This window comes from Mustelus asterias, chromosome 1 (assembly GCF_964213995.1).
Source record: "Mustelus asterias chromosome 1, sMusAst1.hap1.1, whole genome shotgun sequence".
NCBI lineage: Eukaryota > Metazoa > Chordata > Chondrichthyes > Carcharhiniformes > Triakidae > Mustelus > Mustelus asterias.
The window spans coordinates 19,137,644-19,165,427 of record NC_135801.1 but is presented as its reverse complement, the minus strand read 5'-3'; the positions used below and the strand labels follow the sequence as shown (position 1 = coordinate 19,165,427).

Sequence of the window (27,784 nt, the reverse complement as noted above, 5' to 3'; positions counted from 1 at the left end):
AAACAAAAATGGAGTGATATATTGAATAAACAGTTAGAATTGAATATCAGAGTTGAGACATGTCCTGAAAGATGTTTGCTGCCAGCGAGGCATAATTCCGTACCTATAATTCCCCTGCCTGTTGGGGAAAGCGTTTCTTTTTAATATACAAGAGTTCCTTTGCCTGAGTTGAACGATGGCAGAATTGCCATCAGCTTTCACTAGTCTTATCCTGTCACAGAGAAGAAAGTGTCTTCTCTGCTTCGTGCCATGTTATTTGAGTTGGCAGTTTGACATATGGAAAAGAGGCAGGAATGTCTCTAATCATTTTGTTCCATTTCATCGCTGAATTACTTCCAACAGTTTCATTTCTCCAGTTTGATGGTCACAATATAAAAAAAAAATCTCCATTCTTTGTCAGCTGCTCCCGTGTAATTGGCAGGCATGAAACTGTGCAGCCTGACCACGGTTACTTTCATTCAGTGGGAAATAGATTTGCATATCCTGAAAGGTTTAGAGTTCTTTCTGCTGAAGAACTCAAGTGTTTCTAATCAAGTAGAAGCTGTTTATTAAACAGGCTAAGGTCTGCGTCATAACCTTCCTGTGATTAGATTGGGTTAGTCCAGCCTCGGGCACGTGTACTTTTGAGCTTGTTTGGCCATATGTATAGCTATTTTTTTTTTTAAACGGATGAAGGCCTAGATATTTTTACAACTCCATTTTAATCCCTGGTGAAGGGCACTGGAGCCAGTGGGGCATGTGACAGGATTGCCCTAACTTGACGACGTGAGGTTTGGACCAGTTTAATTCCAGGGTCTCAGTAACAGACTCGGATCTGAAATCGCGCCCAAGCTTGGTGTGAACGTCGGCGAATTGGCAGAAAGGAATAACACCAATAGCAGGGTGAGCGGTGGTCTGGGGAGTGGTGGACACATTAGACCATCGGGATCGAGTGAAGGAAAGCTTGGGTCAGATGGAGATTTAGGTTTTCAGCAGCATCAAGCCCCCAAGGAAACTTTTCGAGCTTCTCATCTCTTCATCCCTCTTTTGAGCCTTTTGCTGTTTGGTATCCGTGGAGAGTCTGGCAACTTGAAACGGTTTCATGATGACTGCCAGCGTTGGGAATGGAGTATTTTTTACTCCCGGCTCCTGGAATCAGCGTCAGACCTTCCCCCAAGTCATATGATCCAAAGACAGAGTAGAGCTCCTCTCTCGCCCAATATTGTGTCTTGACCCAACCTGAGCACAGCATTTTGCACTAAGCTGCACTATTTTGATTGAAATTCTCAATATAGTAGCATCTGTGTCAAATTGTGGAAACCTTGTACTCTATGTAATTGAAAGGAGCAGAGATTTGCAACTCATCATTCTATGGTGGAGTCAGCCTTAGATGAAAATGAAACTATTTTGTCTGTTGGATTACTTCATGAATTTTCTCTCTTGCTGGTCAGAGCAGGACACAGGTGATGTTGAGGTCACTTATGCTAGCTTTTTCTACAAGGATCAGATATACATTATGGACTGGGAACAAGCCATTTCTGAACCATATTCTTAAGAAATATCTCTCGACACTTTTCTGGTTTAATCTGTTTTGGATGTTGGTTAGGCATTAAATATTGGCCGAGATAGTGGATGAATTCCCCTGCTGTACATAAGTACTGTAAATCAAAGAACAAAGAAAATCACAGCACAGGAACAGGCCCTTCGGCCCTCCAAGCCTGCACCGACCATGCTGCCCGACTTAACTAAAACCTCCTATCCTTCCGGGGACCATATCCCTCTATTCCCATCCTATTCATGTACTTGTCGAGACGCCCCTTAAAAATCACTACCGTATCCGCTTCCACTACCTCCCCTGGCAACGAGTTCCAGGCACCCACCACTCTCTGTGTAAAAAATCTGCCTCGTACATCTCCTTTAAACCTTGCCCCTCGCACCTTAAACCTATGCCCCCTAGTAATTGACTCTTCCACCCTGGGAAAAAGCTTCTGACTATCCACTTTATCCATGCCTCTCATAATCTTGTAGACTTCTATCAGGTCTCCCCTCAACTGCTGTCGCTCCAGTGAGAACAAACCAAGTTTCTCCAACCTCTCCTCATAGCTAATGCCCTTCATACCAGGCAACATCCTGGTCAATCTTTTCTGTACCCTCTCCAAAGCCTCCACATCTTTCTGGTAATGTGGCGACTAGAATTGAACACTATATTCCAAGTGCGGCCTAACTAAGGTTGTATAAAGCTGCAACATGACTTGCCAATTTTTAAACTCAATATCCTGGCCAATGAAGGCAAGTGTGCCTTCTTGACTACCTTCTCCACCTGCATTACCACTTTCAGTGACTTGTGTACCTGTACACCCAGATCCCTTTGCCTATCAATACTCTTAAGGGTTCTGCCATTTACTGTATATTTCCTATCCGTATTAGACCTTCCAAAATGCATTACCTCACATTTGTCTGAGTTAAACTCCATCTGTCATCTCTCCGCCCAAGTCTCCAATGATCTATATCCTGCTGTATCCTCTGATGGTCCTCATCGCTATCCACAAATCTACCAACCTTTGTGTCATCCGCAAACTTACTAACCAATCCAGTTACATTTTCCTCCAAATCATTTATATATATTTCAAACAGCAAAGGTCCCAGCACTGATCCCTGAGGAACACCACTTGTAAGAGTTTTAACAACACCAGGTTAAAGTCCAACAGGTTTATTTGGTAGCAAATGCCATTAGCTTTCGGAGCGCTGCTCCTTCGTCAGATGGAGTGGATATCTGCTCTCAAACAGGGCATACAGAGACACAAAGTCAAGTTACAGAATACTGATTAGAATGCGAATCTCTACAGCCAACCAGGTCTTAAAGATACAGACAATGTGAGTGGAGGAAGCATTGAGCACAGGTTAAAGAGATGTGTATTCCTGTGGGAGAGCACCTCATCGGTCACGGGCGTTCAGCCTCCGATCCTCGGGCAAGCGTTCTCCAAGGCGGCCCTCACGACACACAACAGTGCAGAGTCGCTGAGCAGAAACTGATAGCCACGTTCCGCACACATGAGGACGGTCTACATCATGAACACCACTTGTCACAGCCCTCCATTCTGAAACGCACCCTTCCACTGCTACCCTCTGTCTTCTTTGACGGAGCCAGTTTTGTATCCACCTTGCCAGCTCACCTCTGATCCCATGCAACTTCACCTTCTGCACCAGTCTGCCATGAGGGACCTTGACAAAGACCTTACTAAAGTCCATGTAGACAACATCCACTGCCCTACCTTCATCAATCATCTTCGTCACTTCCTCGAAAAACTCAATCAAGTTCGTGAGACACGACCTCCTCTTCACAAAACCATGTTGCCTCTCAATAATACGTCCACTTATTTCCAAGTGGGAATAAATCCTGCCTCGAAGAATCCTCTCCAATAATTTCCCTACCACTGATGTGAGGCTCACCGGCCTGTAATTACTTGGATTATTCTTGCTATCCTTCTTAAACAAAGGAACAACATTGGCTATTCTCCAGTCCTCTGGGACCTCCCCTGTAGTCATGATGTGGAGATGCCGGCGTTGGATTGGGCTAAACACAGTAAGAAGTCTCACAACACCAGGTTAAAGTCCAACAGGTTTATTTGGTAGCAAATAAACCTGTTGGACTTTAACCTGGTGTTGTGAGACTTCTTACTGTGTGTACCTCCCCTGTAGCCAGTGAGGATACAAATATTTCTCTCAAGGCCCCAGCAATTTCCTCCCTTGCCTCTCTCAGTATTCTGGGATATATCCCATCAGGCCCTGGGGACTTGTCTACCTTAATGTTTCTCAAGAACCCCAATACCACCTCCTTTTTGATCTCAACATGACTCAAACTATCTACGCATCCTTTCCCAGACTCATCATCCACCAAGTCCTTCTCTTTGGTGAATACTGACGAAAAGTACTCATTTAATACCTCGCCCATTTCCTCTGGCTCCAAGCATAGATTCCCTCCCTTGTCCTTGAGTAGGCCAACCCTCTCCCTGGTTACCTCCTTGCTCTTTATATATGTATAAAAAGCCTTGGAATTTTCCTTAATCCTGCTGGCCAATGCTTTTTCATTACCCCTTTTAGCCCTCCTTACTTCTTGCTTAAGTTTCTTTCTACTTTCCTTGTATTCCACACTTGCTTCGTGTTTTCCCAACCTCCGAGCTTTGACAAATGCTTTCCTCTTTGACTAGGCTCACAATATCTCTCGTTATCCAAGGTTCCCAAAACTTGCCATACTTATCCTTCATCCTTACAGGAATGTGCCGGTCCTGAATCCCTATCAACATACACTTGAAAGCCTCCCACATGCCAAATGTTGATTTGCCCTCAAACATCTGCCCCCAATCTACATCCTTCAGTTTTTGCCTAATATTGTTGTAATTAGCGTTCCCCCAATTTAGCACCTTAATTTGAGGACTACACTTATCTTTATCCATCAACACCTTAAAGCTTACTGAATTGTGGTCACTGTTCCCGAACTGCTCCCCTACTGAAACATCGACCATGTGGCCATGCGCATTCCCCAATACCAGATCCAGTATGGCTCCTTCCCTAGTTGGACTATCTACATACTGTTTCAGGAAGCCCTCCTGGATGCTCCTTACAAACTGCCCCATACACGTCCCCAGCACTAAGTGAGTCCCAGTCAATATCGGGGAAATTCAGTGTATGATTTATGAAATGCTATTCATTTACTTGATTAATGCTATGTAAATGTGGCCATTGGTTTTTATTCTGATCCACATAGAATGTAAACTCTTTTCCTCAGGTGAAAGAATTTATGTGGTGGCATGCAGTATAATCAGGGAAGCTGGTGTACATAGGCAAGGTTCTCCTAGTTATCTAGGAATCCAGTACATTATTATTGTGAAGGTGCAAACATGCAATTAGTACAGGAGCAGGTGATACATTATAATAAATATGTTGTAATATAGTTAGTCATTTCATCTTTCACATAAATCATCAGACCATATTTTCCATGGTGAAATATTGTGGCAGGCTTCTGGATCTTAAAGGCCTAAAACATGTTTCTTTCTTTCAATTCTCTTTTCCATCAATACTTTTGGCCTTTGGTCTTCCTGTTCAGTCCCAGCTTTATGAGACCCCCAAAAGATGGCACTAGATTAGAATATTTTATCTAGCTAATTTGGATCCATTTCTGTCAGTCTTGGGTTCTGATGTCTCATTTTTGCTCTTTACGTGAATAAAAGGAAAGCTTTATAAGAGGAAGTTGGTCTTGTTGTCAATTGGTGCCTAATGCCCTTCACCTATCCCCTCCCCTCCCGATTCTTGACCCCCTCATCATCCCCATCCTTAATGATCTTCCGAGACATATCTCCCATCATATGTGCTTTTTGCTTCTTGTTCTACACAATTTGTCATGGTAAATGTTCAATCATTTTGTTCTTGCGGTAAGAGTTGGGGAACATTCAGGGAGATGGCCTGTTGTCCGTTTGGAAACCTGATCATTATTTTCAGTAGATTGCAACCCAAGTAGACCGGGTACAAGATGAAAACTGAAGATAGATAGAGGAGGAATGTGAAAGTAGATTGGGCTTGAACACCACAGGGTGGCACGGTGGCACAGTGGTTAGCACTGCTGCCTCACAGCGCCAGGGACCGGGCAACAACATTCTACCATAGTTCTGTGCTCCCCCTGATGCGTAGTTCACCACTTTGCCAGGGCAGACCGGTTCCTGCCTCCATTTTCCGAGCTGGTCTTCATGGACAGCACCGTGCTGCTGGAATCATAGACCTTCCTGTATCACCGAGTCGCATCAGTACTGCACCTGGGGTTGGGGTTAGAGGAGTCCCCTTCCCCCTGATTTGATTTGATTTGATTTATTATTATGTATTAGTATACAGTGAAATTGTTCTTGTGTACTATACAGCAAAGCATAGGGAAGGAAAGGAGAGAGTGCAGAATGTAGTGTTACAGTCATAGCTAGGTTGTAGAGAAAGATCAACTTAATGCGAGGTAGGTCCATTCATGGGCAGCACGGTGGCACAGTGGTTAGCACTGCTACCTCACAGCGCCAGGGACCCGGGTTCGATTCCTGGCTTAGGTCACTGTGTGGAGTTTGCACATTCTCCCCGTGTCTGCGTGGGTTTCCTCCGGGTCCCCGGTTTCCTCCCACAATCCGAATGACGTGTTGGTTAGGTGCATTGGCCATGCTAATTTTTCCCTCGGTGTACCTGAACAAGCGTTGGAATGTGGTGACTAGGGGATTTTCACAATAACTTCATTGCAGTGTTAATGTAAGGCTATTTGTGACACGAATAATAAACTTAAAAGAATTGAAGTTTTTTTCAAGAAAAAATAATCTCATATTTGAAGACAAAATGCTATAAAATACAGAAGATTGCTGAAGGGATGGTATCATTCAAAGTTAAATCCCAGAGGTGAAAGGACACTCTACTGCAGCATCTCCTCACAGACATTAAAATAATGAGCTTCTGAAAAGATCAATAAATGTTTTACTGGGGTTTTAGAAGAAGCTGCTCTTTAATGACAAAATATTGTCTTTATTGCACTGCAGTGATTGATCATCTGATGTTGTCAACTGCCTCTGATTACCACAGTTGGATCTTGCGGGGTTTAGCGTGAAACAGCGAGGATTGTGGCAAATCACTGCAGCTAATTCCCCCGAGTCAAATGTAATTCTGTTTCTTATTTGAAACTTTCTGTAGTTGGATTTGCCTTGCTACTCGTCATGTAATGAATGCTCCTGCAGTACCAAGAACTGGAATGAACTGCGGGTAGTGCAGCTTAGTGCTCACTCAACCGATGGGATTTGAACATTATTAAAATGTAAATGGCAGTGCAACCCTTTAAAATGTCCCCTCTTTTCAGTCGGCTGTGTACAAGCTGCTTTTATTCTAGAGCTGCTGTCCATCCTTCCCGATGGCAGATTCATCTTTCCCAAAGGTTTCCTGATGGGTGACTTGCCAAGAAATGCGCCTTCTAGCATTGTTAGGGGGAGCTTAGCGAGCTGCCTGTGGGGACTTAGCACCACAACACCAGTAATAAATAGCCATATCAGATTAACATACAGGTAGGCCATCCTTGTAAACCTATGCGATAAGTACAGCTTACACCTTTTAACCATGTTGATGTTTTGGCACAGGGAAATAATCCTAGTTATTTCAAAATATCACTGAAAATCTCACACCGAGCATTTGTCCAGCTTTGGGGCAGACATGAAGAGGGAAAAAAGGGTTTTCAAATACTTTTTTACAAGTAGATGACACGCCTTTAACATGAAAGGTAATGAAGTCAGTTTGTATTGTTGTATGAGTGGGAGAAAAATGGTTTCTGTCTTATTTTAGAACAGACTTTTAAAAAAAAAATGTTTACTCAAATCCATTCCTTGCTTGCTCTAAAAAAACAAGGAATGAATAAAAAACAAAATCAAAATCCAATTGAATCCCATTCAAGGATCCCTCGCGAGACACAAACAAGATCCAAGCTGACAAGATGAGGTATTGCAGCCCATTTTGGGCTTGGTCTGATGTTTGATCTTAGCCAAAAGGTTTCAGTTTGTGACATTAAAAAGACACAATTATCCGGCAGTTAAGAGTATACTATCTATACATTGATCAGATTCAAAGACGTTTAAAATGGCACAGTACAAAAGAGGCAATTGAGTCTGTTGTGCTTTGTGATCCCCTGGACTTGTTGAAAAATACATTTAGGGGGTGTGGGTGTCGCTGGCTAGGCCAGCATTTATTGCCTTGCCCTAATTGCCCTTGAGAAGGTAGTGCTGATTTAATTAGACCTGCCTGAATTCCAGGACTGCAAATGAGAATGAGGCGACCTTGTTAGTGTATGGATTATTTCATTTCTGTTGATGACAGAAGAGTTAGGTTAATTGGCCATGCTAAATTAACCCTCATGTCAGGGGGATTAGCAGGGTAAATATGAGGGGCTACGGGAATAGTGCCTGGGTGGGATTGTGGTCAGTGCAGACTTGATGGGTCAAATGGCCTCCTTCTGCACTGTAGGGATTCTTTGATTCTATGACAACCGACAAAATAGACCTTCACATCCAAGGTTCGGGTATTTTGACAGAGTTCGAGAAAGTAAGTCAAACCTGGCTGCAGGCCAGTTGTATTTTGTTGCTAGTCCAAGCACAACTTTTGATTTTGGCTGCCTGTTCCGCATTACATTGACTCTGACCTAAGCACAGGTGCTGTTTAGCGCTGGCCAGCCGTCTCCTAGTAGGATCATGCCCAGGTTCCCCTGGCAACAAACCTGTCAAGTTAAAAATGCAAATGAGGCCCTTCAAATGGTCAGACTGAGACTTGGCTTGGTTTTTAAACAGATTTATTTACAAGTAGGAACCAAGCAGTTTATTTCTATGCCAAACGGTGTCACAAAGGATCAGGCAACTGTTTGAGTAAATGGAAAACATGCCAGTGCCAATCACTTGACTCTCCAACTGATTCCCCTAAAGAGAAAATATTAGTCCAACATTTGACTGTCACTTACGACAAGGTGATGTTTTGTCCACTGACTGCATATATGTACCATTGGCTCAGATTTTACTGGGCACTTAGTACCGTTTGCTATTAGTTAGACTTGCACTCGCATATTTAGACTTTTAAATGTTTTGCATGGCAAGTTAGTGAGTGTGTGAATTGATAAAATCGCACAAAGACAGGCACTTGGGACCTGAGTAAACAGGGCAAGTAACAGGATAACTCCTCAGCCCATTAGATTGAAAAATTAATAGCAAAGTCTGAAAATGAAATCTAAATGAGAGTGAGTGAAGTCAATCTCAAGTCAGATACAGAGGCAAAGAAGGATTGAATTAAGAGACTAAAGAAATGAAGGACAAGAAAAACAAATCAAAAGTTTTCATTTCGCAATTTAAAATCTCCAACAATGATTAAATCCTGAAGGAATGATAGTACACACATCTAATAGTTAATTGTCATTGCCTGAGTGATTGATATTTAACACCAATATTGTTGAAGTTGACTTAACTTGCCGGGAACTAATTTTGTTTGTATCTTCTATGCAATTTCAGCAACTTTGTGATATTCAATGCATGTGAATGGTGAGGTAGATGGCAAGATTCCGGCAGGCAGTAAAGAGATGAAACCACAAGTTTACGTGTTGATTTAGTCCACCAGAATATCATCTTGATAAAAGAGTTCAAGTCAAAACTAGTTTCAACTGTGCAGACGCTTGCTAAACAGCTGAGAGCCAGTTAAAATGCTTGCGCTCATGAAAGAGGCTGCATTGCATTCTGATGGCTAACTCTTCAACTAACAGCCTCTTCTAACAGCAACCGGATATTTGACAGTAAATAAGCAGTTGAATTTACTTTCAAGCACAACTTAAATGATGCTCATCATTTCATGGTTAGTGCTACCAAAGTTGTGAAGAGGACTTTCTGGGACACTTGGTCAAGAAATCACTGAGAGCCAAGCAACATTTATCCCAGAAATTAAGAGGGGCTTCTCCACCTTATTGGACACCTTGTAGGGGGTACCAGATGAAGTATAATGCTTGGTTCCTGGACGTGAAAGAATAACAAAAGTGCAGCACAGGAACAGTAATTTGGCCCTCCAAACCCGTGCCGATCATGATGCCTTAACTTAACTAAAACAAAACCTTCTCCCCTTACTTGGACCCTATCCCTCTATTCCCTCCCTATTCATGTACCCATCCGGATGCCTCTCAAATGTTGCTAATGTCCCTGCTTCCACAACCTCCTTTGGCTGCGTGTTCCAGCCACCCATCCTCTGCGTGAAAACTTTCCCCCACACATCTCCCTTAAACTTTCCCCCCCTCACCTTGAACCTGTGCCCCCTTGTCATTGACACTTCCACCCTGGGAAAAAGCTTCTGACTATCCATCTCTGCCCCTCTGGACCTCTCTCACCAGAACCTGCAGTGCTGCATCCAAGAACCTGGGCACAGTCTCCCTCAGCTTCCCACCCCCCCCCCCCCCGCTCCCCCCCCCCCCCCCCCCACCCCAGATTTTCATACAGCCTTGTTTTATTAGCCCAGCCAGTTTTCACACCTTGGCCAAAATAACACCCAAGGCTTTCACAAAGCTAATTTGTTTTTAGTCATGCATGGGACACGGGCATCGCTGGCTGTCCAGCATTTATTGCCCATCCCCAGTTGTCCAATGGCAGTTGAGAGTCAACCACACTGCTGTCACTCTGGAGTCTCGTGTAGGCCAGACCGTGTAAGGACGGCAGATTTCCTTCCCTAAAGGATGAGTGAACCAGATGGGTTTTTCCAACAATCAACAATGGTTTCATGGTCATCAGTAGACTCTTAATTCCCGATATTTTTTAATTGAATTCAAATTCCACCATCTGCCCTGGTGGGATTCGAACCCGGATCCCCTGAACATTAGCTGAGTTTCTGGATTAATAATCTAGCGATAATACCATTAGGCACCCACTCCTTGCCTGAAGTTGCTGTACCCCTTACACCTTAATAATGACCAGGAGGATTGGGTTCACTGTTTTTCTGATAGCAAAAAAATGGGGTAAGTTGGATAATTATTTGTCACCGGTTTAAATTTGGGATCAGTGTTTGTAGATGGACTTCTGCCAATGTTCCACTAAATTATCTGTATTTTTGTTTTAACAATCAAGAAGCCCACATCCATGCTACTGTCACAAAATAATTGTGATTGCTGTGCATTGAGAAACATCCACTTTCCTTTAAAAAACCAGATTGCCACAGTGGTGTAACATTTTGTACAAATCTGTTGTCCATTATTGTGCACATGGATTGAAAAATTCTCTCTATCTTGAATTCCAACTCTATGCATTTCTGCTCATAATAAATACACAGATCAACATTTTTCTTCTCGACTTCTTTCCGTTTATTACAGGAGATGAAGCTGGCAGCTTACCTCATGAAGCGACTGAAAACACCGAGGACTGTGTTTCAAGCTCTGCTAAATCTGCTCTTCCCAAATGCCACTGAGAAAGAATTAACTCTGCTGGTAAATGGGATCTTTCCTGAGAGAACCATTAGCAGTAAGATAAATGAGGATGAAGCGGATGAGCAGGGAAAGAGGTAAGTGTTATTGATGGGGTCAAGACTAGTGGTTAATGGCGTTTGAAGCCAACTTTTCTCAGCGCCAAGAATTTGTTAAAGCAAATGTCTCTCTTTAATGCCGCAAAGCGCAAAATGATATCAGTGTTTTGGGTAGAGTAGGCAAGTGGAAATGGAGAGCAGTAAACATAAGGGGCAGGATTCTCCGGCCGCACTCGCCTGAAAAACGGACAGTCCCACCCAACTTCAATGGACCTTTACATGGTCCGCCCCCCCGCCCACTAGAATTCCAGTAGCGGGCAGGATGGGAGAATTCCGGCCAAGTTGCGTTGGGCAGGGTATCAGATTCGAACTTCAGTGATGGCTAACGTGTTTTGGTTTCCCCATTTTGATCAGGTGAACTTTGCTTTTGAGATCAGTATTACAGCTATTTTGAGTTGTCCTTCATCTTACAGTCATAAAAATATACAGCACAGAAAACAGGCCCTTTGGCCCAACTCATCCATGCCAACCAGGTTTCTTAAACAGAACTAATCCCATTTGCCTGAGTTTGGCCCATATCATCTGAAGATGTACGTGTACCGGTCCAATCGTCTTCTAAAAGTTGTATATGTACCTGCCTCCACCACCTCCTCTGACAGCTCATTCTGTGTGAAAAAGTTGCCCCTCAGGTCCCTTTTAAATCTTGCCCCTCTCACCTTAAACCCTATGTCTTCTAGTTTTGGATTCCCATACCCTGAGGAAAAGACCTTGGTTGTTTGCCTTATCTATGTCCCTCTAGATTTTAGAAACCTCTATAAGGTTACCCTACATCCTCCTACATATTCCAGGGAAAAAAGCCTCAACCTATCCAGCCTCTCTCTATAATTCAAACTCTCCAGTCCGAGTAGCGTCCTTGTAAATCTTCTTTGCAGCCTTCCCAGTTGAATAACATCCTTCCTATAGCACGGTGACCAGAATTGTATGCAATACTCCAAACATGAGCCTTACCAATGTCTTGTACATTTGTATCAGAACGTCCCAACTCCTGTACTCAATAGTCTTGACCATGCTCATGTTATCCCGTGGACTCATTAAAAGGAAATTCAGGTATTTCTGTGCTTGAGCGAGGTACCTTGTCACCTTTGATCAAACCAGCTTGAGCTGTCAAGCTGACACCAGTAAGTTCTTGAAAGCAGCCAAGTGAGGAGTCAGATTTCATCAGATTGTGAGCCCAGAGAGGGTTGTTTTGCAAGATTACAATCTGCAGTGTAACAGGGAAATCTGACACTAGTATCCAGGTAACTGCTATATATGAATATCATTTATGTTTCTCGCAAACACAGATGATCCATTTTGTTTGAATTTCATGAATAGGAGGATTTATTTGAGTTGAACTCTCAGTGCATAGTCCCAATGTTTTGGGCGGAATTCTCCCAACGAGCCCGGAGTGGGTTTGGTGATGGGCGGGCGCGGTGAACCTGGTAAGAGCCAACAGGTGGGAAACATGCCGGTGTAAAATCTCTTTGCAATTCTCCCAATGGCGAGTTAATGGTGGGTCTCTCTTCCCACTGGCATCTCATGAATACTCATTAAAACAGCTACCTACCTGCATCCCATCAGACCTTCCAATTTAGCTTCACACCAGCGGGAATTTACTTTGGCACCAAACCTGATTGCTAAAGAATGGCATGCACAAGGTGGTCCTCAGTTCGCCAGGGACCTTGAGGTGAATACTGCAACAATCTGCCATAGTTCTGTGATCCTCCTGATGCGTAATTTACCACTCTGCCAGGGCAGACCGGTTCCGGCCTCCATTCTCCAAGCTGGTCTTCATAGACAGCACCGTGCTGCTGGAACCATAGGCCTTCCTGTGTCATTGAGTCGCATCAGTATTGCACCTGGGGTTGGGGGTACACGAGCCTCCTTCCCCCTGATTTGATTTGATCAATTATTGTCACATGTATTAGCATACAGTGAAAATTAATTGTTTTTTGAGCACTATACAGATAAAGCAAACCGTTCATAGACAAGGAAAGGAGAGAGTGCAGAATGTGGTGTTACAGTCATAGCTAGGGTGCAGAAAAAGATCAACTTAATGTGAGGTAGGTCCACTCAAAAGTCTGACAGCAGCAGGGAAGAAGCTGTTCTTGAGTCGGTTAGTACGTGACTTCAGACTATTGTATCTTTTTCTCAGCGGAAGAAGGTGGAAGAGAGAATGTCCGGGGTGCGTGGGGTTCTTAATTATGTTGGCTGCTTTGCCGAGGTAACGGGAAGTGTAGACAGAGTCAATGGATGTTTGTAGATTAATTTTTTTATCATCTTGTGATTGATTGTCACATGTATTAACATACAGTGAAAAGTATTGTTTCTTGCGCGCTATACAGACAAAGCATACCGTTCATAGCGAAGGAAAGGAGAGATGGGGTGGGACCTGCTGCCACACTGCAAGTGGGATCACTGGCTGGTCATCGGGGGCGGGGGGGTTGGTTTGGAACGTTCCTAAGTGGGGACTTCGGGGTTGGACATTAGGATCACGGTGGGGGTTGGGACTGTCGGGGTGGGGGGGGGTGGCGTTAGGGGAAATTGGGGCTGGCTCCGGGAAGCCAGCGATCAGGGGGTTGCGGGGCTGGCCAGTAATCGGGCTGGCGAGCAATCTGGAGATCGGCAATGGGGGGGCCACTGCGCATGTGCCGATCTCCGCACTGACAAATCGGCGCATGTGCAGTGGCCCGCTCTGCGCTATGCTGCCGGCTTCTTGGGCAGGAATAGGCTCCGCCCACCACTTACCAGAGGGAATCACACTATGGCATTCTGTGATGCACAATGTGCCGGAGATTCATTCTGGCGGGATTTGCTCCCATTCTCCCGCACGTTGGCAACTTAGAATTGTTTTGGGAGAACCCCGGCCATTTTTTCTTCCCCTTCGGATTGTAAGTTCTTAGTTTCTTCCCTTTGTTTAAAATCTCCACCATACTTGATTGACAGGCACGAAACCTGCTCCCAAATATCAGATAACACTGATTAAAGGGCTGTTGGAGAAAACATTTGAAATGCTCTCTCAGCTGGAAGAAACCAGAGATCACCAATGTTTGAAAAGCAATAGACTAAAGGGAGAGGGGAGGGAGAGTTGGAAACATACGCACAAAAATGCACTCGAGAGAAAGTGATTGATTGGCTCTTAAACTGATGTAAAATAGTTGAAGCAGTATAGAGACAGCTAGGGTAGGAGGAGGGAAAAGCCAAAAGAAAGGCCTGTTTTCATAGAATCTATAGTGCAGAAGGAGGCCATTTGGCCCATTTAGCTTCCACCGATCACAATCCCATCCAGGTCCCATCCCCGTAACTTCACATATTTACAGCCCTATAATCCCCCTGACATTTAGGGGCAATTTAGCATGGCCAATCAACCTAACCTGCACATCTTTAGAGTGTGGGAGGAAACCTGGAGCACCCGGAGGAAATCCACGCAGACACAGGGAGAATGTGCAAACTCCATACAGACAGTTACCCGAGGCCCGAATTGAACCCGGGTCCCCGGCGCTGTGAGGCAGCAGTGCTAACCACTGTGCCACCGTGCCGAACCTATAAAGTGGGAGGCAGGAGAGATTGGGTTTAAAAAAGTGACGATGGTGCGAGGCAGAAGGAGATGGCATAAGTGAAGAAACAAAAGCTGGGTCTATTGGAGCTGTAGATCATCAACTACAACTGCTATACGAAATAAATACAGCCAGTGGTTGAGCTCCATGTTGAGTCCAGAAGGTTGCAAAGTTCCTAATCAGAAGATAAGGGGGTGCTGTTCCAGCCGACACGGAGCTTCACTAGAATAGCCAAGGAGGGAAAGGTTAGAGGAAGAATGGGACGATGAATTAAAACGGAAGGCAACCAGAAGCACAGGGTCATACTTGCAGATTGGATAGCAAAGCAGTCACCCAGTCTGTATTTGCTCTCTCCATTGCAGAGGACGATTAAGTGACTGAAGTGCAATGAACTTGAGACAGTAAGGAGCACAATAGGAGAAATCAATGGCATTTATGAGGTACAGACAATATTGTGAATAACTGAAGAGGAGAGTAGGGAGGAAATGTTGAATGAGGAAAATGGCAAAGCAGGGCAGGTTCCATTGGAGCAGAAGCCTGGGATAATGATGCTTGGAATTCAGATTGTCCCATCAGTACACTGCTTACAGAAAGCATCCCCTTCCTTTACACTCATAAATATCTTTAATTTCTCTTGTCATGTCTCCAATTTTAATATTACTTCAACACTTACTTAATTTACTAACTGAATTCAATCACTTAATATAACAAGGGGGCGACACGGTGGCACAGCACTGCGGTTACACCACGGTTAGGTTGCCCACATGCTATATTGTCATTGAAGTACAGTGATGTTGAATGCATGGATACATGCTTGGGGTGGCACAGTGGTTAGCAGTGCTGCTGCACAGCGCCAGGATCCCGAGTTCAATTCCATCTTCAGGTGACTGTCTGTATGGAGCTTACACATTCTCCCCGTGTCTGTGTGGGTTTCCTCCGGGTGCTCCGGTTTCCTCCCACACTCCGAAGATGTGCGGGTTAGGTGGATTGGCCATGCTAAATTGGCCCCTAGTGTCAGGCGGATTAGCAGGGTAAATACGTGGGGTTACATGGATAGGACATGGGTGGGATTGTTGGTCGGTGCAGACTTGATGGGCCAAATGGCCTCTTTCGGCACTGTAGGGATTCTATTTGCCAAGCTGCACCTACATGTTTTGAACTGTATGGTTTCTAAAACCTTCATTTGTCTGAATATTCTTACTTAGTAGGGTCACAAAGTCCAGAAGTTTATGTCTGGATTTATGGTCAATGGCAACACATGGTGATAAGCCTCTTGGGAGTTACACGTGGATCCCAGATTTTCAATGTAAAATGTTGCTATTTTCATCTCCTTGTGCTAGGAGACGGCAGAAGTCAAAAATGTCGCTGGACCAAAAAGTGAGAAGCAGGCTGATTGGTGAATACCTGGAGAACGTAGGTACTCCCTCCCGGAAGAAAAGAAGGTAATGCTAATAAATCTTGCTTAATCGTTTCTCCAACTTCATTCAGTGGTTTAAAAACGAGATTGGAACCATAAAAAGCTAAATATAATTATGAATTACTTGTTTCTTAAAATTACTACTTTCAGTAAATATATTTGTTACTCAAACCAACTGTAAAATTGACTACCATTTAAACAACAAATATTCCAAAAGCTAAGCTGAATGTCTAGTCAGTAAAGATGTGATTCATTGTAAACTCTGCACATTAGTTATCTTTTAATTCATTCACGGGATGTGGGTGTCGCTGGCTGGGCCAGCATTTATTGCCCATCCCTATCTGCCCTTGAGAAGGAGCTGTCTTCTTGAACCGCTGCAGTCCATGTGGTGCAGGCACATCCACAGTGCTGTTAGTGAGGGAGTTCCAGGATTTTGACCGAGCGACAGTGTTGGAGCAAACAATGACTATAAAGAAATTGGCTAATGAGGGTCATGTTTGAAATTAGTCAAACCCTTTTAATCCGGTCAAATGCGAGGTGATGCATTTTGGTAGATCCAATTCAGGTGGGAGCTATAAACTAAATGACAGAACAATCAGGAGCATCGACACACAGAGAAATTTGGGAGAACAGGTCCACAGATCCTTAAAAGTGGCAGCACAAGTGGAAAAGGTGTTGAAGAAAGCATATGGCATGCTTGCCTTCATCGGACGGGGCATCAAGTATAAAAGTTGGCAAATTATGTTACAATTGTATAAAATGTTTGTTAGGCCACATTTGGAATACTGTATCCAATTCTGGTCACCACACTACCAGAAGGGCATGGAGGCTTTGGAGAGAGTACAGAAAAGGTTTACCAGGATGTTGCCTGGTATGGAGGGTATTAGCTATGAGGAGAGATTGAATAAACTGGGAATGTTTTCCTGGAAAGACAGAGGCTGAGGGGTGACCTGATAGAAGTTTATAAAATTATGAGGGGTATAGATGGGGTGAACAGTTGGAAGCTTTTTCCCAGGGCAGAAATGACAATTACAAGGGGGGCACAAGTTCAAGATAAGGGGGGAAAGGTTCAGTGGAGATGTGCAGGGGAAGTTTTTTTACTCAGAGAGTGGTCGGGGCCTGGAATGCACAGCCAAGTGAGGTGGTTGAGGCAGACACGTTAGCGACATTTAAGTTTTATCTTGATAGGCATATGAACAAATGGGCAATAGAGGGATATAAGCAGTTGGTCTAGATAGGTAAACGGGATCGGAGCGGGCTCTGGAGGGACACGTGACTATTGCATTTAACTCTGAATAGCCCTATTTGCAATTTCAAATCTCCAGTAATCCATCTGATGTGTCCAAGACTGGGATGAGATCACTATGACGGATGTGATCCCCAAAAAGTTCCTGTGCTGTACTGTTCTTTGTTCTTAACCTTTCTTCAGACCTGAGTACTGCAAGACTGTTCCTGAGCATGTGTTTGAACATGTAGGGACAGTAAGTAGTTAGCACTGCTGCCTCACAACACCAGGGACCCAGTTCGATTCCAACCTTGGGTGACTGTCTGTGTGGAGTTTGCATGTCCTCCCCGTGCCTGCATGGATTTCCTCCGGATGCTCCAGTTTCCTCCTGCAGTCCAAAGATGTGCGGGTTAGGTCATGCGCAATTGTCCCTGAGTGTCCCAAGACGTGTACGTTAGATGGATAAGCCATGGGAAAGTGTGGGGTTACGGGATAGTATGGGGAAAAGGTCCTGGGTGATATGCTCTAACAGAGAGTCGGTGCAAACTTAATGGGATGAATGGCCTCTTCTGCATTAGAGGTTCTATGATAAACCCTGTGTACATTATCACTCTCATTGAGTGTATGCTACCCCTTCTGTTCTTTGCTCAATTTACATGTTCTACATGAATGAGTGTAGATAGTGCTTGTCAATGGGTTATGTGGCTGTGCAGAAATCACAGTTGAATCCAATGTAGTCGCCATCTACATGGATACACACACAGAGGGGTCACTTGAGCCCACTCGAACAGAAACGCTGTCAGAATCTCCACTGCCTAACTCTGGATCGCACACATCAACATTGCTGGATAAAAGCAAATTACTGCGGATGCTGGAATCTGAAGCCAAAAGGAAAAATGCTGGAAAATCTCAGCAGGTCTAGCAGCATCTGGAAGGAGAGAAAAGAGCTGACGTTTCGAGTCCAGATGACCCTTTTCAAAGACTGTTCCTGAGCATGTGTTGGAACATGTAAGGAGAGCAAGTGGTTAGCACTGCTGCTTCAAAGCAGTGCTAACTGCTATTCTCCCAAAACCTCTTCTCCCAAATTTCTCTGTGTGTCAATGCTCCTGATTGTTCTGTCATTTAGTTTATAGCTCCCACCTGAATTGGATCTACCAAAATGCATCACCTCGCATTTGACCGGATTAAAAGGGTTTGACTAATTTCAAACATGACCCTCATTAGCCAATTTCTTTATAGTCATTGCAGTGATTTTTATTAATGACTTAGAGGAGGGGGCTGAAGGGTGGATCAGTAAATTTGCTGATGACACCAAGATTGGTGGAGCAGTGGATGAGGTGGAGGGCTGTTGTAGGCTGCAAAGAGACATAGATAGGATGCAAAGCTGGGCTGAAAAATGGCAAATGGAGTTTAACCCTGATAAATGTGAGGTGATTCATTTTGGTAGGACAAATTTAAATGTGGATTACAGGGTCAAAGGTAGGGTTCTGAAGACTGTGGAGGAACAGAGAGATCTTGGGGTCCATATCCACAGATCTCTAAAGGTTGCCACTCAAGTGGATAGAGCTGTGAAGAAGGCCTATAGTGTGTTAGCTTTTATTAACAGGGGGTTGGAGTTTAAGAGTCGTGGGGTTATGCTGCAACTGTACAGGACCTTGGTGAGACCACATTTGGAATATTGTGTGCAGTTCTGGTCACCTCACTATAAGAAGGATGTGGAAGCGCTGGAAAGAGTGCAGAGGAGATTTACCAGGATGCTGCTTGGTTTGGAGGGTAGGTCTTATGAGGAAAGGTTGAGGGAGCTAGGGCTGTTCTCTCTGGAGCGGAGGAGGCTGAGGGGAGACTTAATAGAGGTTTATAAAATGATGAAGGGGATAGATAGAGTGAACGTTCAAAGACTATTTCCTCAGGTGGATGGAGCTATTACAAGGGGGCATAACTATAGGGTTCGTGGTGGGAGATATAGGAAGGATATCAGAGGTAGGTTCTTTACTCAGAGAGTGGTTGGGGTGTGGAATGGACTGCCTGCAGTGATAGTGGAGTCAGACACTTTAGGAACATTTAAGCGGTTATTGGATAGGCACATGGAGCACACCAGGATGATAGGGAGTGGGATAGCTTGATCTTGGTTTCAGATAAAGCTCGGCACAACATCGTGGGCCGAAGGGCCTGTTCTGTGCTGTACTGTTCTATGTTCTAAAGCACCAGGGTCAAAGACAAAGGGTCATCTGGACTCATAACATCAGCTCTTTTCTCTCCTTAAAGGTCCTGCCAGACCTGCTGAGATTTTCCAGCATTTTTTCTTTGGGTTCAACATTGCTGGCCCAATTAATGACAAATTTCAGTTAGACTGTGCGCTGATCGGGTTTCAAACGTGATGTGGGCGAGTGATACGCAGACTGACCTTGGTTCCCTGGGACAGGCAACGCTACTGGCCACTATCCGTGTGGCTCACATGCCATTCTTCAATGATGCCAAACCTGCCATAATTGTCATGCACCTTCTTAAAGAGGCCAGCCAATCAAAAACCAAACTTCCCCAATAGGGGGCAAGTGTGAGTATTCACTGAAAGACCAGAACTGACTTAAATTGAGCCAGTTTAACCTGCTTTGGACTTTTTGGGATTCACATCCCTCATAGTGATCACATCCCTGTCTTGGACACATCAGATGCATTAATTGGAAATTAGAAATTGCAAACAGGGCAATTTAGAATTAAATGCAATAGCCATCTGTCTTCTAATTCTCTGAAGACATGTAAATAACTTGATGTTTTAAAAAATCAGGCAATACCCTAAATTATAATTGCTGGGTAATTTATCACTCTTTGTCAAATAGCAATTTTGGCTGGCCTGTGGTGAATGTTCAAAGAACATTGTATTCATTTGTCTTGAGGTTATTTTGAATGCTGTTGCTATCAATTGTTAATAAACTTGATTGATTTTATTAGCATTGCTTAACTTTATAATAGAATCAGACCAGGTGTCAATTTCAACTTGTCATATGACCATAATTATTTTAATAATTCAAGCCAAAATGCCTGTTGGGCATCGAAGAAACTGAGCAACGAAACTAGTAACAAAAGCATTATAATCCAGGCGTGAAAGAAAATAAAGAAATTACCTGTTTTTATATCGTGCCTTTTACGATCTTAGGTTGCCCAAATGCTATATTGTCATTGAAGTACAGTGATGTTGAATTCATGGATACATGTTGGCCAGGGAACTGAGGAGATCTCCACTGCAGGTCTTTGAATAATGCTGTGGGACCTGTCACTTCTCGCTGAGAGGACTGATGGGTCTTTGGTTGAACTTCTCATTCAAAAGCACTAAAATGTTGGCCTGGATTATGTGCTGAAGTTTCTAGGATGGGACTTGAAGTCATGACCTCTTTCCTGAGGTGGATAGGTAGTCTCCATAAAATCCCTAGCACAGAATCCCTACACTGCAGAAGGAGGCCATTTGGCCTATTGAGTATGCACTGACCCACCAAAAGAGCATCATACCCAGGCCACATCCCCAAAACCCGACACATTTACCATGGCTAATCTACTTAATGTGGGCGGCACGGTGGCACAGCGGTTAGCACTGCTGCCTCACAGCACCAGGGACCTGGGTTTGAATCCCGGCTTTGGGTCACCGTGTGGAGTTTCCCCGTGTCTGCGTGAGTTTCCTCCGGGTGCTCCGGTTTCCTTCCACAGTCCAACAATGTGCGGATTAGGTGGATTGGCCATGCTAAATTGCCCCTTTGTGTAAGGGGGACTAACTAGGGTAAATGCATGGGGTTATGAGGATAGGGACTGGGTGGGATTGTGGTCAGTGCAGACTTGATGGGCCGAATGGCCTCCTTCTGCATTGTAGGATTCTATGATTATATTTTGGGACACTAAGGGACAATTTAGATGTTCTGAATAATGATCTTGTGCAAATTGCTGAATAGATTGAAGTGTGGGCCAGCTATTTGGTTTTGGAACAATTTTGCACAACATGCATATCATAATAAGTGAGAGTTCAAAGCTCATTAATTGTTCAACTGTGATTCTTATACAAGTTGTCTTAAGGTTGATCTTCAATTTTCTGTGCAGCATATTGAAAAAGAAGCGACTCCGGCTCATGAAACAGGTGTCCTTCTCTCACAGCCACGGCTCTTCGGAGTTCCTTCCTGTTGAAGTTGCTGATCATCCTGAACCAATCAATGATGCACTGGGAGAAGTATTAAACATGTCAGATACAGGGGAGAAAGTCTTTCTGTTTCGTATCAAAGAGGAAATACCTTCTTCCTCACAACTTCAACCAAAGAAGAAGAAAAAGCGCAATTTCCTAAATTTTAAAAGATCAGCTGTAGCTAACTTTGATGGACTTTAATTAAGTCAAGGTTAGCTTTATAATGCCATTATGACTATAATTAGCATTATGAGCCTTTGAGACTCTATACCATTGCAATACTTGAAGAGAGTAAGTGGTTTGACACAGTTAACAGTTAGACTTTCCTCTCTTGTTTCCAAAAACGCAACAATGGAAATGCCCACTTTGATTATCATTCCTGAGCCTGATAAAATTGGGGTAAGTCTATGAGAGTCATTGAGTCACAAAGTCATAGAGATTTACAGCATGGAAACAGGCCTTTGTCCATGCTGCCCATTTTTTAAACTACTACGCTAGTCGCAATTGCCTGCGTTTGGCCCATATCCCTCTATACCAATCTTATCCATGTAGCAGTCTAAATGTTTTTTAAATGACAAAATTGTACCAGCCTCTACTACTACCTCTGACAACTTGTTCCAGTGAGTCACCACCCTTTGTGTGAAAAGAATTGCCCCTCTGGGCCCTTTTGCATCTCTCCCATCTTAAACCTACGACCTCTAGCTTTAGATTCCTCTGTCTTTGGGAAAAGATATTGACTATCTAGCTGATCTAGGCCCCTCATTATTTTATAGACCTCTATAATATCATCCCTATGACTCCTACCCTCCAGGGGAAAAAAAGTCTCAGTCTATCCAGCCTCTCCTTATAACTCAAACCACCAAGTCCCGGTAGTACCCTCGTAAATCTTTTCTGCACTCTTTCTAGTTCAAAAGTATCCTTTCTATAATAAGGTGACCAGAACTGTACACAGTATCCCAAGTGTAGCCTTACCAACATCTTGTACAACTTCAACAAGACGTCCCAACTCCTGTATTCAATGTTCTGACCAATGAAACCAAGCATGCCGAATGCCTTCTTCACCACTCTGTCTTTCGAAACATGTGACTCCTAAACGGTAACAAATTGGTGAGACCAATTGGTGAGAAAAAAAAAGAACCGATCGCTATGTAATTATTCTTTTGACGTTTCCCAGGCAACTAGCCAGCCAATTAACTGGCACAAAAGCCAAATATTAAGTTAATGTGTGGTACGGACAATAATTATATCGAGTGCCTCAGCAACGAATCAGAACATTGTTTGGTGAGCAGGATTTGGAGGCATTACTTCTGTAATGGAGAAATGTGAGCAGATTTTAGCTTAAATATTCCGAAGAGGCAACAAGTGTGGGAGATTGTTGACAGAGTATCAACAACATGGAGGATCTTTCCGGAAATCCAGAAGAAGTTAAATACATTAAAGAAGAGCCCAACAATAAGGCATGAATATGAAAGAATGAAAGTAAGTGCAAGAAAAGGTGACAGTACTGATAATTTTCTCTGCCACCATTAGTGTCCAGCAAAGAATTGAGTACAAGTGTTTTTGATTTAGTTGACGCATTTGAATCCCAGCTTCCCTCTGTGATGAACCTGAGCCTCCTCAGTACAATGTTCTACTGCTGTGGTGCCCCTGTTACTTGGAGTGGTCATGTGCTGCAAATATTTGCCCTAAACTTTGCGCTGCCTTCTCCTCCTCCTGTTCTGTTGTGATCTACCCACTGATGGCTGTTACTTCCTACGTTACTGTCTCGCGTTACAGTCTCGCGTTGCACTCATGCTCCTGTTTGGCACACTATACCCTACCTTCACGACTGTGATAATGATTATAAATTTTCCCTTTAATTAAACTCACCATGACCAGGTAAAGGTCACACTTTTTGATCTGAGTGTGCAGGTGCGGTTTGGGAAGTGACCACATTGACGATCCCAATAAACAAAAAATGTATTTTTGTTCCTTTTTTTTTGCTCCTCCTTCAATAGATTGGAATTCAGATGAATGGTTTGCACTTTGTACCAATTGCACTACAGTTTATTTTTCAAACAGCCATTTGAATTTGATTCTATTGAGCAGGGGGATGGGGAGGAGGTCAAGGCAGTAATGAAGTTCTGTGTAAGCAATTTAATATTGTATCTGACTTATTTATAACTGAAATGTAAAATGTGGTTGTATAAATTTATTGAGAATTTTAAACTCTGTGTGATGTCATTTTTCAATCTTGAATCTTCCTTTTGTAACTCTTGTGCCTTTATCGGAAGGATATTTCCCCCAGATTAATTTCTAACTTGCTATAAGCTGTTATCACTTAGGAAAACCTTTTGCAGTGTGGTTATTCACTCAGACATCCATATGGAAGAGAAGTCTGTACCTTTTTGTGGTTGCTCTACTGGGCTACAAATTCTCGAACAGGGCAGCACGGTGGCACAGTTGTTAGCACTGTTGCCTCACAGCACCAGGGACTTGTGTTCAATTCCGGCCTCGGGTCACTGTCTGTGTGGAGTTTGCACATTCTCCCGTGTCTGCGTGGGTTTCCTCCGGGTGCTCCGGTTTCCTCCCATTGTCCAAAGATGTGCGGGTTAGGTTGATTGGCTATGCTGAATTGCCCTTTAGTGTCAGGGGGACTAGCTAGAGTAAATGCATGGGGCGATGGGGTAGGGCCTGGGTGGGATTGTGGTCGGTGCAGACTTGATGGGCTGAATGGCCTCCTTCTGCACTGTAGGGGTTCTATGACAAGGATAAGTGGTTATTTGAGAGCGCTGTACATATTTTCTGGACCTGGCCTCTTATTAAATCCCTGACAGCAGCTACTCGTGAACAAATTGCGGACATTGTGACCTCAATTCAATCCAACTCACCCACATGCCTTTAATTTGCACTGCCAATTGAAGGCAGACATACGGTAGCATTTTGATTTGCTACTTGGCATCACATGGTGTTGTCTTCCAGCTTTGTGAACTCAAATGTGAGTACCAACTGTCACTGGATTCACAAGTTACAGACAAAACCCCGAATTACATTAAATAAACATGAAGTAAGAGCTGGCGTAGGCTATTCAGCCCATCAAACATGCTTCACCATTCAGTAGGATTATAGCTGGTCTTCTATCTCAACTCCACTTTACCGTACTATCCCTCAAGTCCCTTGGTATCCAAAAATTGATTGATATCTGGCTTAGGAACATTCAATGACTGAGCTCCCACAGTCTCTGCAGGGGAGAATTCCAGTGATTCGCAGTCCTCTTGAGTGAAGATTTTTAAAACTAATTTCAGTCCTAAATGGCCAGCCCCTTATTCTGAGACTGTGACCACCATCCCCCATGCTCCTCTTTCCCCCTCCCCCCCCCCCGGCCAACCCCATTTCTGGACTCTCCAGCCAAGCAAAACATCCTCCATCCTCCTAGCATCTACCTTAATTGCCTTTTCAGATCAAATCATTCTGAATGAGTTGAAGGATTCTTGTCTTTGGAAGCAATGTTTTCCTCTCACTTTTTGATTTGATTTGATTCATTATTGTCACATGTATTGGTATATAGTGAAAAGTATCGTTTCTTGCCCGCTATACAGACAAAGTATGGGGTGGGGTGATGGGGTGAAACGGAGGTTCATAGAGAACAGTATTCTATTCTCCATTTTCACTCACGTGAGGAGTGACCTGTATAGAAATTTATAAAATTATGAGGAATATAGATAGGGTGAACAGTTGGAAGCTTTTTCCCAGGGGCAGAAATGACAATTACAAGGTGACACAAGTCCACGGTAAGTGGGGGGAAAGGTTCAGTGGAGATGTGTGGCTGAAGCTTTTTTACACAGTGTGTGGTGGGAGTCTGGAATGCACTTCCAAGTGAGGTGGTTGAGGCAGATAGGTTAGCGACATTTAAGACTTATCTGGATAGACACGTGAACAGACAGGGAATAGAGGGATACAGGCGGTTGGTCTGGATAGGACAATGTGATCGGTGCTGGCTTGGAGGGCCGAAGGGCCTGTTCCTGTGCTGTATTGTTCTTTGTGTGCCGTTCCCGAAAGCAGGTCCTTGGCACATTATCTTCTGATGCTTCATTCTGAGCTGTTTCCTTGGCAGATTTTGTCAGTGGTATTTTCCCATTGGCATTCTGCATCACAGCTTTAATATTAACATGTTGTTAATACATTGACTCATGCAGGGATAAGCAGGTTTTAGTGTTGTTTTATTAATGTTCATACATAGATACATTTTGAAAGCTGTCAGGTAATTGAAAGACATTTTCTTTTAGCATTTAAACTGTTGCGGGATTACAGCAATCCACCCGTCTAATAACTGACATTTCATTTAATGCTTGCTATTATTAGTTAAGTCCAAAGTAGAAAACTTTTCATTTAAAGCAGCGTCAGAATAATAAAAAGATAAAGCTAGCAGCCTGGCGTTATTCCATTAGAATGCACTCTTCCTCCCGATTAACCCAAATCTTGGCTTAATCTTAGCTGAACACAATGTTTGTTTTTCCCTTATGGCCAGAATTTGACGTATGAGAGTCAGGTCTGTGATCGACCCGACTGAACATCAAATTTTGTCAAGTGACTTGACTCAATGACAATTAAGGGCCTTTTCCAGACTAACCTCAGTTTTTAGAGAGTGGGTGTTGGATAGATCGGGGGCCGGGGGAGATAAAATAATTGCAATCCTTAATTTTGGGCAGGGTGATGGCAGGAGGTGGGGGGGGGAGAGGGACACCCCTTCTGATTTGGCTTGCCCTCCCTTCAAGGACCAAACCTTGACCTCTGCCCCCCACCTCACCCCAGCCCATCCACTGAATGCCCCAGTTGCTTTGCTCATGGCTCAAGCAGGAGTCCCCTACTGTTAACTCTCTGTGACCCCTGCCACTTACTCCCATGCTCCAGCATTTAGTCCCAGGGCTCGATGTTCCACCCTCCCGCCGTGTGTTTTGTAGTGGCGTAGACTGCCATTGGCCCGCAGCAGGATCTTCCCCTCCTGTTGCGGTCAAGACGGTTTCTCATTGTTCGCACCCTCCTGGGGTACCCACAGCGGGGTGGGGTGGGCATTGGCTGGAAGATCCTGCCAGTGGGAACGGCTGGACAATCCTATTCCCAGGCATGTTGCGACAGTGCCTCTTCTAGCCAGTGAAGCACTGGGGCTGGAGAGCAGTCAGCCAATTTGATAATCCAGCAGCTCTACAGGGTGACTTCTGTCCAACCAAGGATGGAAATCCCACCTGCTACCAATCAATGCTCATTAGAGCGCAAAATGGCAGTGGGCTTGTCCGAGACGGTGGGGTTGTGTTCTCCACCAACTCTCCGACTGGCAGAGGTTGAGCCCCAGTTAACCAAAAAACTCACCTCAATCAAAGCATCTTTACTTATGCCTGTGATATAAACAGATTAAACATTCAGCATCTCTTGAGCTGTGGAAGTCCTGATCTCTGCGTTGATGCCTGTGACCTCACTCATTTGGAGCTGAAATGGTTAAGTAGTGTTTAGGTTGCAGATTCGAGTACAGACCAAGAGTTCTCCACTCCTCATATGTCAAGCTTTTCATCCCAGGGATCATTCTCCATAACCTCCTCTGGACCCTCTCCAAGGCCAGTACATCCTTCCTTAGAAATGGAGTCCAGAATTCACACAATATTCTTAATGTGGGCTCAACAGAGCCTTATAGAATCCCTGCAGTGTAGAAGGAGGTCATTCAGCCCATCGAGTCTGCACCGACCACAATCCCACGCAGGCCCTATTCCAGTAACCCCACACGTTTACCCTGTTAATGTCCCTGCACTAAGATCAATTTAGCATAGCCAATCAATCTAACCCACACTTCTTTGGACTGTGGGAGGAAACTGGAGCGCCCAGAGGAAACCCACGCAGACATGGGGAGAACATGCAAACTCCACACAGACAGTGACCCGATATAAAGCAGTGCATCACTGCTGAGGTGGATAGTGGAAGTCAAGGAATTTGCTGGTACAGTCTGGCTGTGAAAGAGGCCACAAGTGGGAGTGTGTCAGTACAAGAACTACATGCAGATTCAGTCAACTCCCAAGTTTTGCACAATCTTAATCTTACCGATCAGATCTAAAATGCACGATGAATGTTTAATCTGTTTTATGTCACAGGCATAATGCACTGATTGCTTGCTTGTCCCTATTTGTCCTCAGGCTGCTATTCAAGACAAATGGAGGACAGGATCCTGTCCTGAGATTAGAAAATGCAGCAAACTCGCCTACGACCATGAACAGGCAAATTCTTTAAACTGTAGAAGAATACTAAAAAGATTAAAGGGACATTGCTGAGCTGCATCAGGTGAAGCAAGCACAGCGCTATCACTGTAGCTTTGCAGGGAAACTGAGAGCTGGATTTTCAACCAGATGGGA

The 27,784-nt window shown here is 44.1% G+C and overlaps 1 protein-coding gene across 1 annotated transcript in view; it reads left to right on the top strand.

Annotated features, from left to right (window-relative positions):
• The window catches only part of LOC144491933 (limbin-like), a 154,147-nt gene extending 130,532 nt beyond the window's left edge, over positions 1–23,615 (top strand). The window contains exons 20-22 of the mRNA XM_078210194.1: positions 10,862–11,049; positions 15,947–16,048; positions 21,332–23,615. Coding sequence (XP_078066320.1) covers positions 10,862–11,049; positions 15,947–16,048; positions 21,332–21,611 — 570 coding nt within the window. The 3' untranslated portion in view covers positions 21,612–23,615. The remainder of the gene's footprint in view (positions 1–10,861; positions 11,050–15,946; positions 16,049–21,331) is intronic.
• The last annotated feature ends 4,169 nt before the right edge of the window (positions 23,616–27,784 follow it).